General features: G+C 34.2%; 2 protein-coding genes across 2 annotated transcripts; one reads left to right on the top strand and one right to left on the bottom strand.

Annotated features, from left to right (window-relative positions):
- The first annotated feature begins 4,071 nt into the window (after nucleotides 1–4,071).
- LOC105135458 (O-fucosyltransferase family protein) lies at nucleotides 4,072–12,242 on the top strand. The gene is made up of 10 exons (XM_011040330.1): nucleotides 4,072–4,840; nucleotides 5,244–5,313; nucleotides 6,297–6,364; nucleotides 6,498–6,586; nucleotides 8,601–8,798; nucleotides 9,813–10,017; nucleotides 10,132–10,299; nucleotides 10,980–11,147; nucleotides 11,230–11,420; nucleotides 11,614–12,242. The coding sequence occupies exons 1-10, from the start codon at nucleotides 4,451–4,453 to the stop codon at nucleotides 11,774–11,776; spliced, it is 1,710 nt and encodes a 569-aa protein (XP_011038632.1). The 5' UTR covers nucleotides 4,072–4,450; the 3' UTR covers nucleotides 11,777–12,242.
- A 2,933-nt stretch (nucleotides 12,243–15,175) lies between these two features.
- On the bottom strand, nucleotides 15,176–17,284 carry LOC105135457 (WUSCHEL-related homeobox 6). The gene is made up of 4 exons (XM_011040329.1): nucleotides 16,973–17,284; nucleotides 16,550–16,861; nucleotides 16,105–16,184; nucleotides 15,176–15,847 (listed from the first exon to the last, which is right to left on the bottom strand). Exons 1-4 carry the CDS (start codon nucleotides 17,106–17,108, stop codon nucleotides 15,425–15,427), a joined length of 951 nt encoding a protein of 316 aa, XP_011038631.1. The 5' UTR covers nucleotides 17,109–17,284; the 3' UTR covers nucleotides 15,176–15,424.
- Between the last annotated feature and the right edge of the window lie 1,414 nt (nucleotides 17,285–18,698).

The following is an 18,698-nucleotide window of genomic DNA, read 5'->3' as shown; positions in this document are numbered from 1 at the left end:
CTTGTGAGGCCCAAAATTCCAATCTACATGGTTGACCCCTCAAGTACTGTCTGTTCTCACATCCATGTCCGTGTGCTTGCGTCTCCTGAGGCCGTGATTGAGGAGTTAAACAAGGAAGACAACTGGACGACCTTGAGTTAGTTTCTTAGTAGCCCCACAACAACATGGTGAGAAAGTGTAACGGATAGGCTAACTAGGCAATGAACTGTCTGATTGGAAAATCTCAGAGACCATAACGTGAGTCGCTGTCCTGATTTGCCAAGATAAGTGCTCTTTTCGGTGGCAAATTTCGTGTTGCTTTTTTTTTTCAGGGGTGGAAAGAATATCTCTAGGATAGTTTGCGCGTCGACAAGAAAAACTAAATATTTTTGAAAGATTAAAGAAAATGTATTCTAGCTTACACGAGAATACCCACGATGAAAATCGATTTTCCATTTCTTCCCGTTGCCCCCTTACCCAAGTTTGAAGAGCTGCTTTTCTTATCGAGCACACGAGGAGAGGCAACTTTTCAAGCCAACCTCACCCGCCTCGTTTGATCATGGAAAAAGCAACACATGATGTCCCCGTTCATTGTCAATTGCTTTTAGACCGTGAGCTGTAGGCATGGTTGGTTGATTTAATGGTCTCCTCGTCCGAACAAATCTTAGGAAACTGCTGCTCTTGGCAGATGGAACGCTTTGGGGATGATTGAGATAAAGTGACATGAACCCTGGCTTTTCAATTTAGATCGATTGCTAAACTTTGTTAAACTAAAAGTTGAGTTGAAATAGAAAAAAGGATTTGGAAGTATAATTTAATTTTTTATATATATATAATTCTCTCAAGTTTCAACGTATTTTTTTATATTTTATTACTAAAAATATGATTAAAAGATTTGGAGAATTTTTGTTGCTTTTAAAAACTCTAACATCTTGAAAGAAAAACATATTACAAGCAAATAAAATGTTTTCTCTTTAGAGATGCTTCTTCTAAGTCTTTGTCTGATGCTTCTTTTAAGTCTTTATTTTTTCTCATATTTATTTTTAGTTTTAATTATTGTTTTTAATCATTGATTTAATATTGAAAAAGGAAATACAAATCTAGACTGCATTTATTTGCCTAATTATTTCCCTTTTATTCCAGTAACAGCTTCACCCCGAAATGGAATATAAATTTTAAGGCTAGGATTTAAAAAATAAAACCACGGATCCCAGTCCAACCCGTTTCGGTGGGGGACGAATTACGAAGCGGAAGACGAGGAAATTAGAGGGCCACTTGTCGTTTTTTGTGCTGGGGTTTTTCACAGAGCTCGCAGTGAATAGAGGTCTGGTCACTGGAGGAGCACGTACCGAGAACCCAACTTGCTTGTCCTGAAATCAAATTGGCCCTCTTTTAAATTTTTGCTTCGTGTCTTTTTCATGTAAGAACACAAATCTGTGAGATAAAGCAATCACAGGCCAACCAACAGGGGGAAACAGGGCAAGAAAACAGATCAGTAGTTAAATTCAACTAAATTAAATAACCAACATGAAGAGGGTGCCATGACTGACAAAACTGCAGTGATGCGTTTCTGTAAGACATCCATGCGCACTTGCCGTATGGACACAAGAACATAAAATAACTACTAGAAGCACCTGGATTAGAATTATTTAAGTTTTCCAGCCAATGGCGAAAATAAAGGTGTCGCAGCACAGAGTGTCCCCATAAATGAGTTTGCTTCCATTGATTTAAAAATTCCCCGCATTATCTTCAATTCACATGCCTGTGATGCATCTGGCATGATTAAAATAAAAGGCACCATTTGTTTAGGGATTAAGGTTGTGATATTCTCCAAATTTAATGTCTGTGTTTAAAGTTAGCATCTTTGATCCTTTCTTATGAATGATTTGTTTTTATATTTTAAAAATATTTTTTAAAAAAATTAAATTCTTTTTATTTTTTAATTTGTTTCATAGTAATATTTTTTAATGTTTTTAGATTAATACACTAATATTAAAAATATTTTTAAAAAATAAAAAAAATATTTTAATATATTTCTAATAAAAAACACTTTAAAAACTATAATCATTCTACCAAACATCACAAGGTGATCGTAACAGGCAATTAAAGCTCAAATCAGTCCCCTACGAGCTACATTCGAACTTGTAAGTTTACGTTTCCGTCAGGAATGTTTTAGAGTTCCTACATTCCAGCCACTGGGGATGTTTCTTTTGTGGTTTTCTTACCAAGGTTTTTGGCAGGATTTCTACTGGCAATTGGTACTTCCATGAGATTTTTTTTTTTTATCAGTCATCTCTGGGTTTAAATAAATATCACAACGTGGGGAGTATAGCTTAAGATAAAAGGAACAAGAAAATTGGAAGGGAAAATGCGCGCTGTGATGATGGCTGAAATCACTGCTTGTTTTATTTTTGTAGTGTAAAAATATTTTTTAAAAAAATTAATTTTTATTTTAAATTATATTTCATGTGTTTTTATATGATTTTGAAAAGCAACTATTTAAAATAAAAAATTTTAAAAAATATTTTTTAAATAAAAAATACTCAAGAAAATGATCACCTAACAAAATCAAAGCAGTTGGAAGCGAGTGCATGTGCTTTTGTTGTGGGCAGGTAGCAGACACGAAGGGGAGGGCAGCCAACAACGCGCCAGTGACGCCACTCAACTGTGCCCCGTCATGGCACGTGCTTCCCTTCGAAAATAATGGGCATTGATAGCATATGATTACTTGCACTACAAGTGCTGTCCTGTGCCGACTGTGAACCGCCTTCTCTTCTAATTTCGCTGATTGATGCAGCCTTGCTGACGTTAAGAAAATAAAAATAAAAATAAAAAAGCAGCCTCACGCAAATTACAATTCCTTTCTATTGGTTTTCTTGGTTTCGTCCAGGAAATGGGAGCTATTTGATCCCAAGCTGCTTATAAATCCTGGAAAAATCCAAATAACTTTTTCATATGATTAATTAATTGTACAGAGAACAAAAAAATAATAAAAGGCGAGAATAAAATGCAACAGGTGGATCGTCATTAAGAAATAAATAAATAAGAAAATGAAAAGTGCTCTCGGTCAACGGGCACATGAGTTGTTAATATTGAATGTAGGGCAATGAATTTTCTTTTAAATAATACTATGTTATATATATAACATCAAGGTATCTTTGGATTATTTACACGTTAACTGAAATTATTATTATTATTATTATTATTTAATAATTTTAAGAAAACAGCTTCTCATATTAACCAATTAAAAATAAATTTCTCTTTCCAGTATTCAAACAAAAAAAAAGAAAAAAATCTCCTTCACTAATCAAACTTGTTTAAAGATGTTATTGCGGTTATTTTTTAAATAGTTTTTCATATCAAAATATATGTTAATGATATTTTTTTATTTTTTTAAAATTATTTTTGACATGATATATGAAAATAATTTAAAAACACTAAAAATATATTAATTCAAAGTTAATAAAAAAATCAAAGATTTAAATTTTTTTAAAAATATTTTTAAAATACAAAAACAAATATAAATATTTTTTATTGAAATAATAAAACTCCCCTTGATTAGGTTATTTTTATCCCTTATTTTAAATCTATTGCATCTGTCGTTTTATAGGATATTGAAGAGGGATTCAAATTTACTACCATTTTCTTTGAATAATATCATGTGTTCTTTATGCTTTTGTTTTTTTGGTTGGTGTGTGTATAAGATAGTGTGGTTTAGAATATTTTTTTTAAAAGTATTTTTTATTAAAAAATATAGTAAAATAATTTTTTTATTACATCAAAATCATAAAAAAACACTAAAAATTATTTTGATTTTTTTAAAATAAATATATTTTTAAAAACAGAAATCATTGGACACCTCAAAGTCAGTTTTTGCTGCCAACATTCAAAATTGTAAATTTATATAAAAAAAATAAAAAATATTCTAAATATAAAAAAAATTATAGATTAGGATGTGATTTTTTTTTTTCATTTTTTTTTGTAAATTTATAAAATTAATATTATTAATTATTCCAGGATATTCTAAAATCTTCCTACTAGAAAAGAGATCAAGGGATGCTAAAGTTAACTTGAAGCGTCATTTAAATTTTCAAACAAAGAAATAGCGAAAAGAGAGAAAACAACATCGATCTAATCTTAAACGTATTTTATTTCTCATCGAGAACAGCAGCATTTGGTAGCCATTCTCGAGTCCCACCATCAAAACACCCTCTTTTCTTTTTTTTAAATACATTCGTTCCATGCACAATCTCTCCCCACCACCACGTGCTCTCTCCCCCTCTCTCTCTGTCTTTCCCCTTCTAAAACCATTCCAAACAAGAGAGAAGAGTGGGGGAGAAATCAAGAAAGAGAGGGGAGAGGTAGAGGGAGAGCACTAAAAACACAGATATGCATGACGACACGTCGTAGCAAAGAACTAGTAATCAAAACGACGAAGATCCAAATCGAATTACTATTGCAATCCTACTAAATGCACGCTTACAATAGAATACCTAGCAGCGGCCACACAACACCCTCACCGCCTCAATCGCCGCTACGTTCACCTAGGTACCGTCACGGAAGTGGAGGAGGAGGCCGGTCCAAGTCTGGCCGGTTCACCCCTTCCTCCTACCCGCCAGGAAGGTCCCTCGCCCACCGCCTCGCTTGGTTCCTCCTCTCTGCCCTCCTCCGCCGCCAGGGGATTTTCCTTTTCGCTCCTCTCATTTATATTTCTGGTATGCTTTTGTACATGGGAACGGTTTCGTTCGATGTTGGCCCTGTAATTGACCATAAGCCTGCTCCTGGTTCGGTTTATCGGAGCCCTCAGATTTATGAGAAGCTTCGACCGGAAATGGATGCCGATAATTCTTCAGCTGATGCGGTGCGCTTTTTATTATTTCTTTCTTTATTTTCTGTCATGATTTGGAAAGTTGGGATCTTGCAGTAGAAACTGTTTGGCATCGCATGAATTGTAAATCAGAATCAAAGTGTGACTTAACTATCTAAATTTTTAATTATCACTTAGTTTTGTTTCATTTTTAAAACGGGGCAGCCGGATGCAGCTGGCTCCAATTTGTGATATGTATAGCAATGTCTATAGAATTGGATAGAACTTATTTCTGATAAATGCATTATTATAGTTCTAAATGCCTTATATATATATATTGTGCTTGGCTGCTTGTTACGGCTATCTAGAGAATCACTCCTGCATTAATTTTTATGTTTATGATTTACTCTTTACTCATGTTTTAGTCCGTGTTGATAAGAAATTGAATTCCTTGTAGCTATCAACTGTATGGAAAAACTCGTATAGAAGTGGTGAGTGGAGACAGTGCATAAAAAAGTCTTCTGAAGGTATGGATTATGTCAAGGAGCTTCATTATGCTATATCTTGACCAGCTGGTCTTTGAATTGTAGTGTTGCGAATAGTATGTAGGGTTTTAATTGATGCAATTGTTTGATTTAAATCTTTTATCAATATTAATTAATTTTGCTCGCTTTAGTTTTATGCATCTCTGCTGTACAAGATACTTGGACTTGGATCTTTTTAGTTGCAGAAATATGGTTTCCTTAATAAGATGTAATTGGATGTTAATGAAGCTTTGTTGCATTTGTTTTAACAGTAGCTGTATTGTGTGCACTTGTGCGTGGCACTTGTTTCTAGGCTTGCATCATTCTTGTATGGATATAGAGAAGGTACAGGTGCATGAAAAAGTCTGTCTGAATATAATGGTCAAAGTTGTTTTGAGGCAGTTGGTCTGCAGATTGACTTCTCACTGTTTATACTTATCCTGCATTGCAATCCAGTGCCTGCTTTCTTCTGTCAAAAGAAGTTGGGCCTCATTGAAATTGGCATTCTGGTATTTATATGGTTAATGATCATAAGTTGGACCATACTGGAATAATATTATTTTACTATATTCAAATCATTGCTACTATTTTTTTGGCTCACCATTGCAAACATAACATCTAATTCTGGTTTTGCATCATGAATACCTGTTCTTGTGGTCACTCTTACTGCTATGAAACAGCAGAAAACCAATGCTACCTTTTTCATATTAATACAGGACTGTATTATTGTAACTCCCACCTTTAACAACCTGTTTCAGTCTCAATATCATTCAAGAATTTTTTTTATGCCATAGAATATCAGGAGGATTTTTCTTAATGGTTAGAGATAAATAATATGTTTTCCTTACTATAAATACTTGCCAATATCTTTGTAATCATGTTTTCCTTTTCATTTTTTTTTGTGTCCTACATGTTTCTTGTCCAAGTGTTAGTCATGTTTGTCTTTATGTTTACCAAGTTTCAGTGTTGTGGATGTTTCATGATAGGCTTACCTGAATCAAATGGTTACATCTATGTCGAGGCAAATGGTGGTCTGAATCAGCAGAGAACTTCGGTTGGTTTCATTCTTTCTTTTTGCTTATTTCATAGTCATAAATGTTCATGATTTTCTTAGTATGCCAGCTTCTTGTTCATTTAAAAAATTGTCAATTTTGTATTCTCAACACAATTGTTGTGGATCCTTGTAGATATGCAATGCGGTTGCTGTGGCGGGCTTTCTTAATGCAACTCTCCTCATCCCTAACTTTCATTATCATAGCATCTGGAGAGATCCTAGGTTTGTCAACACCTGTTCTTCAGTAATCTATTGGGTCCATATGCCTAATAATGTCATAATAGAGAGAAAAAAAGTACGAGATTTTATTGGTTTGACTTGTGAACTGAACTACTGAAGTAACTTGGAGGAATGCCATGTCATATGCTGTATTATCACTTTTCAAGTAGCGTAATCTGATAAAAAGGTACTCATGATGTTGGGATATTAATATGGCTATAAGTTGACCTATCTATTGTAGAAGGCCTCTGTAAATTAAGTATTGCATTCTGCATAGAAATGCTCAGATTTCCCAATTTGGTCAGTGCCATAAGAAGCTGCTTAGCTTACTGCTTAAATGCACGCTAAAATCAAATAAACTTACAACAACTCATGCTCATGTGATACCTGTCAACATTTTATCTGCCAAAATATATTATAAAAACTATTTCCTTACTCTGTATGAGCTGAAAAACTCTTAGTAGGACACTAATTCTGCACTAGAGTTTCCATTAGATTATCTATTAGACACTGTTTGGATTTGTCATCTTCCTCCCCTTGGTCCTGTTGATTGTGGTTGATTGTTTCATGCATATGTCATGTTAGATTGTATGAGTTTTCTGATTGAGATAATTTACAATCTATCAAGTCATACAAATAATGGATGATTTGGTTTAGTTATTTTGATTTTAATATCTAAATGGTGTATAGCATTGGTTCTTTCATGCATGTTTACATATGCTGGTCAGATATACTTGATTACTTTTTGAGATTTCCCCTTTGCATTCTCTCTGTAAGACCTGCTATAAAATTTGGCCATGATAGAGTCAATTTCAAATCACTCAAACTTGGCTTCTAGGAGGGTATAGTTTGGATGATATTTTTGTTTTGGGATATTTTCATTGATAAACAAATCAAATGCATATTCGTTTGCTTTGAAAAATTAGCTTGAGGGTTGAGTGGATGAGCAAACAGTTGCATGCTTATATTAAAACTTTGGAACTGTGCTTTCTTCATTTGACTCTAGCTGTAGTTTCAACAATTAAGGCGAGAATTCAGTTAGTAGTTATGGTGGATAGTTGTATAAGATGCAACTTTATTATATATGTCAGGTTTGATCAAAGTAATTTTTTGGTGTAGGTTGCAGTTAAACCGCCATGTTTTTCCGTGTGCATTATTGTAAAAGTTTGGGCTTGATTGATGTGCTATCAATTCCCACTTTTTTCTTCCATGTGGACTAGATTTCATGGCAGATGTTTGCTGCTATGAACTATAGCATTTTGTTGGGTAACGGGCAACTACTTTACCACATTTTCCCTGTATCTTTGGTAGTCAACCAAGCACACAAAGTTGTGAAACTTCAGTTTTTTGAATTCCTAACAGAATTGGCATCTTGACAGAAATAAGATGCTTTGGTCTATTTTAAATATGGTCAGAAGAAATTACATATGGGTAGTTTGGGTGGATTATTTATCATGATAGATGATTTTGATTTTCTAAACTGGTTTGTGTTGTGGCTACTAGCTTGTTTTGTTTTTACCTTTATGAGGGAGATTACAAGCCGGTTTGTCTAGTGGTTGCTAGATGTGTTCCCACCCTATCACATGTTACCTCTTGAAAAATATGCTTCTTGGAGATTGATATTTTGTGAGAAATATTTAAGTTGATTTCTTATTGTTAAGTATGCTTTCTGCAAGGTGTGCATTTGGTTTGAGAGGTTCCTTTGACTATCTTCTACCTTTTTCATTGAACTAGCTCATGAATGAGAGAGATGCATATGTAAATAATCCATGATCTAAAATTTCTATTTGAGAAAAAGAGCAGTTTTGAAGTTGGGCAAACAAATTGATGATTTTTATTCATTTTTGTACTTGTTGATTGTGTTGTGAACAAAGCACAACATTTTTACAAGTGAAATCCTTTTATTGTTTTTATTCCACAGTTTATGAGAAATTTATGTGTAAATAATAATATTTTGGTCCAAGAGACATGTTTTCATATAGACCAAAGCAGCTGAGACAGGGTTTTACTTATGCAGCAAATTCGAAGACATATATGATGAGGACTATTTTATCAGTACATTGGAAAATGTAGTAAGGGTGGTTGATAAGATTCCTGAATATCTTATGGAGCGTTATGATAACAACATGACTAATGTCCAGAACTTCAGAGTAAAAGCATGGGCACCTGTTCAGTATTACAGGGATGTTGTCCTTCCAAGGCTATTGGAAGAAAGGTGAGTGGTAAAGCTGTAATCTTATTTGTTACAACATACATTTCCCACCTTTTAACTTGCCAACTGTGTTCCATCTAAACAGCAAGTCATTCCAGGTGTTCCCCTCCATCATTTCATTCTATGTTTCAGTTTGTGCTGATAACCATACCATCCATTTATGCGTTAAGATGTGGTTTTGGGCAGCCCCCGTGGTGGTTAAACAAATAAGTTTTGGACTTGTTGGTATTTATTTATGAATGATTGTCAAGGTCAAATTAATCTAATCTGTCATTATTAATTGATCACTTTCTTTGGTCAAATTAATCGAGTCTGTTGTAATTAATTGATAACTTCTTTCTTGTATTGCTCTATAACAGTTTATTTCACTCTGTAAAAGAGAATTACATCTTAACATTGAAGTTGTCTGCATCACTGTATTGATGTTAAACCTTAGATTCTGACCCTGACTACTCTGATTTATTTTCCCTATTTTGATTGCTTTTCTCGAGAGATTATTATAACCAACATGAGATGCAAACATGTTCGAAGTGTAGGTAGGCAGTGATGGGGGATGAGGAAAAACAACATTGGGAATTATTATTTTACTGTTTAGGAATTCTAATGTTGTATGATTATTTCAGTGTAGTATTTTTAGGAATATTTGCATTTATTATTTAGTAGTTAAATAGGAACTTAATTTATTTTAGTTTCCTTAATGAATTAAAACTATTTAGTAGGTTTCTGATTTTATTTTTCTTGTTGCCTATAGATAAGCACCATATGCAGACATTCATAATGAACGTCATATATTGATATTAGAAAAAATAAATTTTCTTCTAGAGAATTAATTCTCTTGTTTCTGGTTTTGTTGGTGTTTCTACGCCACAATGATGTCTTTCTTTGGAATGACACCGGCACATTCTGATGGTGTTTCACGAGTCTCACTTTGTGTCTATTGCCAATGACTGCTGAATATATTGCAATCAATTTTTATGATTGTTAATTTGAAGCAATGATTTTTGAAAACCGTCTCAGGGTCATAAGGATTTCTCCTTTTGCAAATCGCTTATCATTTGACGTTCCTCCAGCTGTCCAACGGCTTAGATGTTTGGCAAATTATGAAGCTTTAAGGTTCTCAAATCCCATATTAACTATGGGAGAAACATTGGTAGCAAGAATGAAGGAACGCAGCGCAAGCCATGGTGGAAAGTATGTTTCTGTTCATCTTCGCTTTGAAGAGGTCAGTTGTCATTAAATTAGCAGTTTCAATGCTAGTGTTGTTTACTATTACAACCAACAATGTTGTGTATTTTTTGGGTGAAATCTTAAATTGATCGCAAATGTGCACTTGCAGGACATGGTTGCTTTCTCTTGCTGTGTATTTGATGGTGGAGAGCAAGAAGCTAAAGACATGAAGGAAGCGAGGGAAAGGGGTTGGAAAGGAAAATTTACAAAGCCTGGTCGAACTATACGTCCTGGGGCAATTAGGCTCAATGGGAAGTGTCCCCTTACTCCTTTAGAGGTAATATACATTCATATTCTGTTACTCGATTCCATTGAAAAGCAATACTCAAAATTCAATTCCATGTGTTCTCTTAACATGATCTTCATGGTCAAAGAGGTGTAAAATACTCATGCTTGACACTTTGGTAGAAACTATTGTGAATGCTAATCGTTGCCAATGTTTTTCCTGTGTTGGGAATCCTTGTTGAGACATTCTAAAGTGAACTGGAAATATTTCAGCTGTTTTTTGGTTACTATCTTAAAAATTGGTGGATAAGTACGTGCATATGTTCTTCTAGCTCTGAGATGACTGAGAAATGGGTTCAGTTTTACAACCTAGGAAGCACAAACAGCTTTCAACATGTCTTCAAGTAACTGCACTGTGTATGGCCTAAGAAACCGTGGTCCCATAACCTCACATTCTCTTGAGCCATCATGCAAAATCTGTATTTTGTCACTACTAGTTTAAATTCAAAGTCCAAAGGAAAGCAGGTATTGACCCAACCATGAAGCACTGGTGAATGCATATGAAACACTCTGATCGCTTTCTTACCTTAGATTGAGACTTCTCAACATAATGAGGTGTAAATAAAACTTCCTTCTGCTTATGTAACTGTAAAGCTTCTTATACATTTGCCTGTAGGTTTGTGGATTTTGGTTTAGTTTTCTCATAGCATGATATTTTTTAAACCTTCTCAGGTTGGATTGATGCTTAGGGGCATGGGTTTTGATAAAAACACGCATATCTATTTGGCCTCTGGAAAGATTTACAATTCTGAAAAATACATGGCCCCGCTGTTGGAAATGTTTCCAAATCTGTTAACTAAAGACATGCTGGCATTGGATGAGGAACTTGATCCATTCAAGGTCTGTATGGTTTGTGGTTTTCTCTCATCCATCTTCAGGCCTGATTTAGTGTCATTGATTTGACTTGAGTTGCTGCTTCCAGAATTATTCATCCAGGATGGCTGCAATAGACTACACTGTGTGTCTTCACAGTGAGGTATTTGTGACAACTCAGGGTGGCAACTTCCCCCATTTTTTGATGGGTCATAGAAGATTCTTGTATGGTGGACACTCGAAGACAATCAGGCCAGACAAGCGAAAGTTAGCATTGCTCTTTGATAATCCGAAAATCGGGTATGGATTTATATTGCTTCACAGATAGCACACTTGAGTTTGATTTTGACCCTGCATTTCATGTGGTGCTGGACTAAAATGATTGGATAAAGAATTGAAGGGGACTGGAGCCTGAACATGTTTGGTTGTTTAGAATGCACATTATTGTACTGAAACAAGCACCGGCGTTTTTGTGTTTCCTCTTTTTTCGCAGATGGAAGAGCTTCAAGCGACACATGATGAATATGCGGTCTCACAGCGATTCTAAAGGATTTGAACTCAAACGGCCAAATGACTCTGTATATTCCTATCCATGCCCAGATTGCATGTGCCGTGTGAACAGAACAGAAGATTCAAGATCATCTTCGGTCACGTGATCTGCGACGAAATAGATTTTGATTGTTTTTTCTTCTACGGGTATTTTTTGTGGACACATCTTGCTGCTGACTCCAATTTTTTCATCTCGCGATTCTTTCATTTTTTTCCCCTTCCTGCGTGGTGGGAGGGCTTACACTTCAATTTTGGGAGCTTCAAGGATTTAATGGAGTTCGCATTCATCAGATTATTTCCCGGGACTTGAAATGAGGAAGCTGCAACTTTTTGTACATGATGCCAGAGGACGCAGACTACATTTTACCCCGGGTATTAACGAGCATTGTTATCATACGTACTGCTACAGCTGCTGTATCTAACAAGCTGTACAATGGCTAGTCAGATTCTTTTGTAACCTGGTTTTCTCGTTTCTTGTAAATTAGTTGGAAGTTTGATAGACGTGCAAGACCCAAGAAAAAGGACACGAATTGTGTACCTTTGTTGAAATTCAGGGTATCATTTTTTTCGTAGCTTGACTGTTCTTTTTCTTAGAAGTTGCATGCATGTTCTGCCTCGCCTCTTGATTGCTCGCCTAGTCAATCCTGTTTCTTGGTAAGATTTTAAGGGAAGCTATCGATGGCTGATATTTCGCTCTGACATTTGTGGGCAACTACTTAGGCACCGAGCCTGGCCACTTGACTGATAATGTCTTGCGATTGAATATTTTGAAGGAAAAATGATTTGGAATTTCAAATTTTGGTCAGCCAAAATATTAAGTCATGAACATGTTATTCCTCGTTTGAGCAATCAACATTTTCCGAAGGCAAAAGGGTATTTTATTGTAAATGCTCCAGTTTGGATGATTTATTTAAAACTCAATTAGAAAAGAATTTAATCTTGTTCCATGAAAAGTGGCTCAATTAGAAAGGGGTTGAGATTCAATTAGAAAAGGATTTAATTTTGGTTTAGGAGCAAAATATCCCTTGTTAAGCAAATAATTAAAGCTATTAAATAGTTATTAGATAAATTTTTCGCTTTTCTTTTTTTCTTTTTCATTATAAAAGCTCTCTTGTATCTTTTTGGATTTGGACCCTCTCATGTTTTTTGAAGTCATGATGGATCCAAATATAGTTGATAAAAATATATATAGAGATTGGGATCCAAATATTGCAGGTTTGGTGACCAAACTCAGATTGAGATCCAAATCCTTAGGGCTTGTTTAGTACTGCTACATTATGTTGTTTGTTGTCTGGTGCGGTTCGCCGGGGTAAAAATAATATTTGATAACTGATTATCATGCTTTACATTTGAAGCAGTTAAATAGTGTTTAATTGAAATTTATTATTGCGCTTTTAAGATATAAAATCATCAACAAGTACTCTAACATACTGGAAATATTTTAATGAATATTTTTTAGAAATATTAAATAATGTATGACATGTTAAACTTACATGCGTGTATCCATTTTTTTAATAAAAGTAATTTTTAATTTTAAAAAACTAAAAAGAATAATATATATTTTTTGGCAATTTCAATAAAATCAATGGTATGATATATTTTTTTTAAATCAAGTTACATAAAATATTAACATATCTGGTAGGTGTAATAATAATATTAGTAGTAGTTATAATAATAATTATGAAAGAGAAATTTATCATTTTAACTAAAAAAAATAGATAATGTAATAAACACTTTTTTTATTTATTTAAAAGAAAACATATATTAACTAAACAATACCTTTAAACCAAGAGCACAAAATATAAACACAGGCCCTTGGTGGCTATAAAACAAGAAGTAACTTGCAACAAAAACTCCAAGGCTTTCAATGCTCTCCCACGCCATATCTTGCCATGTTATGTTTTTTTTAAGATTTTTAGATACCCTCGTTTCACAGTAGACTCCATTATTGCTTCATTATTTTTCCTTGTAAGATTTTGTCTCGTTGTAAATGTATTTGTTAATTCCCCCCCTTCAAACCCTAGATCGAATCAAATGGAATAGATTTCTTCGATCCTATAATGAACTAAAATCCCTTCTCCTTTCATGAACAAAATAGTCATGGTTATTGATTTGATGAATTACCTGGTTGTTTATATTTCCAACAATTATACTGATATATATATAAAATCGCAGCTACAAATCTCAAAGGATTATTCATAATAATGAATGGAAATAGATTAAACACAGTTCTTTTCAGCACTTAATAAACATAAAGATTAAAATCATGTTTAAAATGAAACAAATATTTGAAAAGGTAAAGATAATTAAGTAATGATAGACTATATCATAAAACAAAGGCAATCTAAAAAATCTGTCTGACGTGAAAAAAAATTTCACCCATGCCAAGTTTTGGTGATTCTTCAGTACTGCATCATGCGTGTGGGTTTTTTTTTTTTTCAGGTAAATTTTTAGATTGCCCTCGCTTTTATGGTATTTACCATTATTAATTAATTAATTTTATTTTTTCTAAGTGCTGTGTTTTTGTGTACCATTCTCTTCACTATTATTTTTTCGCACTGTTATTTTTTCTGTCTGCATTTTCAACCTTGCACAGACATTCAGTGACAAAAACCCTGCAAAATTTTCAGCAACAGCTTGTGGGCACCCCCCCTCTCTTCTCTCTCTCAGCAAATGATCAATGGGGTCTTCGGGTGCATGAGTTTCATGGATTGTTGTTAGTTGAAGCTGTAAATTATAGAAAGACAGCGTGGCTTTTTTAAGAACTGGAGGACATGTACTGACCAGTTTGACCAACCTGAAAATTTCCCTGTTGCTAGTGTGATTTGCAGAAAAATGAAAGCAAGATTCAGGTTGGATGTTGAAATTCATGTAAAACTAATATACTGTAATCTAAATAAAAAATATATTATCTAAAAAAATAATTTAAAATTTAAATTATATTTTTTACTGAATATTCTAGTAATTTTTTAATGAGTTAAGTCGATTATATTATATTAAAACAACTGTCATGTAATTTAATTTAAAATTTAAACTAATAAAAAAATCAAATTAAAAGTTTTTAGAGTTAATATATTAAATCAAGTTAAATAAAAATACTAAAAAAAAAATTAGCGTAACTAATTGCAATCTATAAAAATTGTATTCTTAGTGATACACGCACAGACCGACTCACTTATCCTAATTATATCGAATTTGTATTCAAAGGCCGTCGGTTTTTATTCATTATAGTATAAGAAAAGCATTGTATCTATCCCCTCGATAGGAATAAAATATTCTACTTTTTACTACTATAAATCCTATGAACCAACATGCATACGTAGCTCCATTGACTGTAGATTTCTGTTTTCCTTGAGAAATTTTGTGTTCAAACTACCTCTCCTTTGTAATTAAAGAAAAAAAAAACATGCATGCATCTACAGCGAGTCTGGATTCAAGGTTCAATTCAACGCCAAACTCGTTCACGTCCATCTACTACAATGTCTGCATAATAGAAATCTTGTCAGGAAAACGCCTCTGTAGGAAAGAGTAGGTCTACCTTGGCTTAACCAACAAGATCCAAATGCATAAGGCAACATCTCAAACAATACTAAAAGATGTCCTTATCCTACAGTTGCTCTGTGCATGATGTGAACAGAAAGAACAGCACCCAATCTCCTACTAGAAAACAAACGTGAACATATCAACCACATTGCATATACAGCAAAGCAATTAAGAGCTGCATTGTAGTCACATGGGTTAGCTGCTGTTTCCTTTCAGTTCTTCAGAGGAAGAAACTCAAAAAACTGGCTTGGGGTGAAGGTCGTATTTATGGTCCTGATGGGTACATTTCTGTCATTATTGGTACCATTAGCACCATTAGCATCATCACTACAAAGTGGAAACAGCTGAAGAGTTTGAACTTCCCTAATTTCACCATCATGATTTGCATGAGTTGCTGTCTTGGTGGGTCTCAACAGCGAACTGTGCTCTTCAAGGCTTGAGAACTTTGACGCTGTTGTAGTCATGTTGCTAGTCAAGCGGTGGACGGGAGTAGAGGAAGACAAGTCCATGGTTTGCCACATGGCATGCATATCAAGACTGATACTTTTCATCTGCTGTAATTCCCTCTCCTCAAATTCTGACCAGCCATGTGTTCCACTTTCTGCTAGTGCTGCTCCATTCACTGAAACAGGTCCCTTAAAAAACAAATACAAAAGTAATAAATAAGAATCCAAGTGCACTCTTATAATGCAGTCCAAGAATTTCTGAGTTCTTGCATGATAACGAGGAATGCAGCTTTTGAGCATCTTCCGTTCAGACATGCAAAAGCTCTTTAATTAACTTGTCTCTGAACTTGTAATCAAATAATTGTTATTTCGCTGATCTTTAGGTGTATCTTTACTCTAACCATTAGAAACAAATAACATATATAGGACAAAGATGATGTACAAACCTCTACATGATCAGTACTGCATTTTGAATGAGGTGCCAAGTTGTTTGTTTGATCAACTCCAAGAACTGTCCTCCTCGGACCTATTAACAAGTGAAACAGAACAAAGAAAATGACATCTCAAAGAGTCAAGCAAGAGAAGAAATTGAATCACTGCAAAACCAATAAAGGCAGCCATCAGTCAACCAAGAGAAGAATGGGCAAAAAAACCTGTTCTCTCTTCCTGTGTTTTTTTTTTTTTTTTTTTTTTTGAAGAGAAGAATGGGCAAAAAAACCTGTTCTCTCTTCCTGTGTTTGTTTTTTTTTTTTTTTTTATGAGAAGACCAACAAGATTACAAGAATGTTAGACATTTCTGGTAGTTACACACAACCATATATATAGTATGTGTACCCTAACTAGCCAGGAAAAAAAAGGTACAAATATTGTGAAAGCAAGCTAAATTAATACCTGATTCTTTCATCTTATTCGAGCTTTCATGATCAGAATTTTTGTGTTTTTGTTGTCCTTGACGGCGTTTTTGTCTTTCTCTTGCCTTGTGGTTTTGAAACCAGTAAAACACATTCTTCCCTTCAATCTTCCCAAACCTTCGAAGCTCTGAAGTTATTTGTTGGATTTGGTTAGTTGTTGGAGTTCGAACTCCGCAACTGTACTGTTCTTCTAGTGCTAGTAGCTGCTCTGCTGTTGGGTTCCATCTCGAACTTCTCGTTGCTTCTGCTTGCTCTTTGAGTTTTCTCCCCCTGCTTTGCTCACTTGTTTTGGCTGCATGCACCAATATTAATTATATATATATATACTTGTGTAAACGCGCATATATAATAAAACTAAGTAACTACTTAAAAGACTGTTAAGAGAGATATGTTGCAGGCATACCGAGATGATGTTTTAGTCCTACATATGTGAGAGGAGTTGCAGTAGTATTTGTGCAGGGTGTAGTAGTGTTGGGCTTTGGGTTGAAGCAATCATTCATGCTAGGCTCATTGCTGTCACCACCATTTATCATCCACATGATGAAGAAGCTAGCTACTGTTATTAATTACCCTGATTCTCTCTCTCTCCGTTTGGCCTGGATGCTGTGTGTATTTAAGGAATGATCTATCTCTTCATAGACTGCACTAGCGACAGTAAATGGAGATGAAGAATGGAGAAACTTAAAATCAAGGCATTTTGGTTTAACCCCAGAGGAAAAGAGCAGTGCGCTCCTTTTCTTCTTTTCTCTGGTTGCAAGAGAACTGTGTGTTGACCATGCCCTCACGAAAAACACACGCTGAGAGAGAGAGAGAGAGAGAGAGAGAGGACAAAACAAAGGGTTACGTGAATCTGCGAGACATTGGGAGACGAGACGAGCCCAGCAAAAAAAATCTATCAAGTCAACATTCTTTCAGCATGGGTAATTAATGACTGTCCCATGAACAAGTGAACGCTTGTTAAAAGATATTTAAAAATATGTGTTTCTAATTAGTTATTAGTTTGCAGTGCTCAGTAGGAATACAGAGATAGAGATTATTCACGCCGTGCTTAGGAGACTGAGGCAAATTTTACATTTTAAAATATAATATGAAGTCTCGACCTCAATGTCTAAATAGAGGAAACACGCACTTAATTACAAGGCTGGATTTAAGGCAAAAAAAATTCATCAAAAAAATCCTAACTTTTAGTTAAGCGCAACTCCATTTTTAACTCTTTTTTTTTTTCCTTTCCCAACTAAGGTAATTGAGGGTAAAATGGAGATATGGTAATAATTTTTTTAAAAAAATATTTTTTATTTTAAAATATATTTTTTATTTTTAAAAAATAATTTTTAATATTAGTTCGTCAAAATAATCTAAAAACATTAAAAATATTAATTTCAAACAAAAAATATAAAAATTATTTTTTAAAAAAATATTTTTAAAATATAAAAATAAATATACTTTTAACGTATGATCATAACAATTGTTTTGACAAAAAAAAAAAACCTGATAAAATTGTAATTCCCTTCGTGATCAATTAATCAATATTAAAAAACCATAAACAAAAGGTCAAAGATTTAGTTGGGTTTGACTAAAAATTGAGGTGTTTTTTTTTTTTTAATCAATTAGCCTAATATAAAAGTGCATTGGAAATACAAAAAGGCTTAGCTAAGTGACATCATTTTTTATATACATATTAATTTGTTACGATTATGCCTACCCTCACTTGCATGACGGATTCAATTAGTCAGTCCATGGTAATGAGATGAGGATGATCTGATCCGGATCCGGATCCAACCGGAGATGAAACAATTTCCATCTGCCAATTCAGGCGTGAATGAGACTGATTTCTAATAACCACAGTAGACATTATAGGGCTACGTTGCCGAGCGTTTATGATTTCAAAACCATAATTATAATATACCATGCAATCTTTATCATAATTTATATCTCCTGACTTGTATTTCGCCAACTTTATTACTATCAGAGTCTTGTACAAAGTAGGAATCACGTGTATAGCGTCTCCTCTCTTTTTTTGGCATTTGAATCAACCACAGTGCCTAGCTAACCTCCAAGCACCATACAATACAATCGTTATTGTTACTGCTAGAACTTCATCGTGTCTTGTGCAATCCATTCATGATTTC

Source organism: Populus euphratica, unplaced genomic scaffold, assembly GCF_000495115.2.
Source record: "Populus euphratica unplaced genomic scaffold, PopEup_1.0 scaffold123.1, whole genome shotgun sequence".
Lineage (NCBI taxonomy): Eukaryota > Viridiplantae > Streptophyta > Magnoliopsida > Malpighiales > Salicaceae > Populus > Populus euphratica.
The sequence above is the reverse complement of the archived record's forward strand: the minus strand, read 5'-3'. Positions and strand labels throughout refer to the sequence as shown.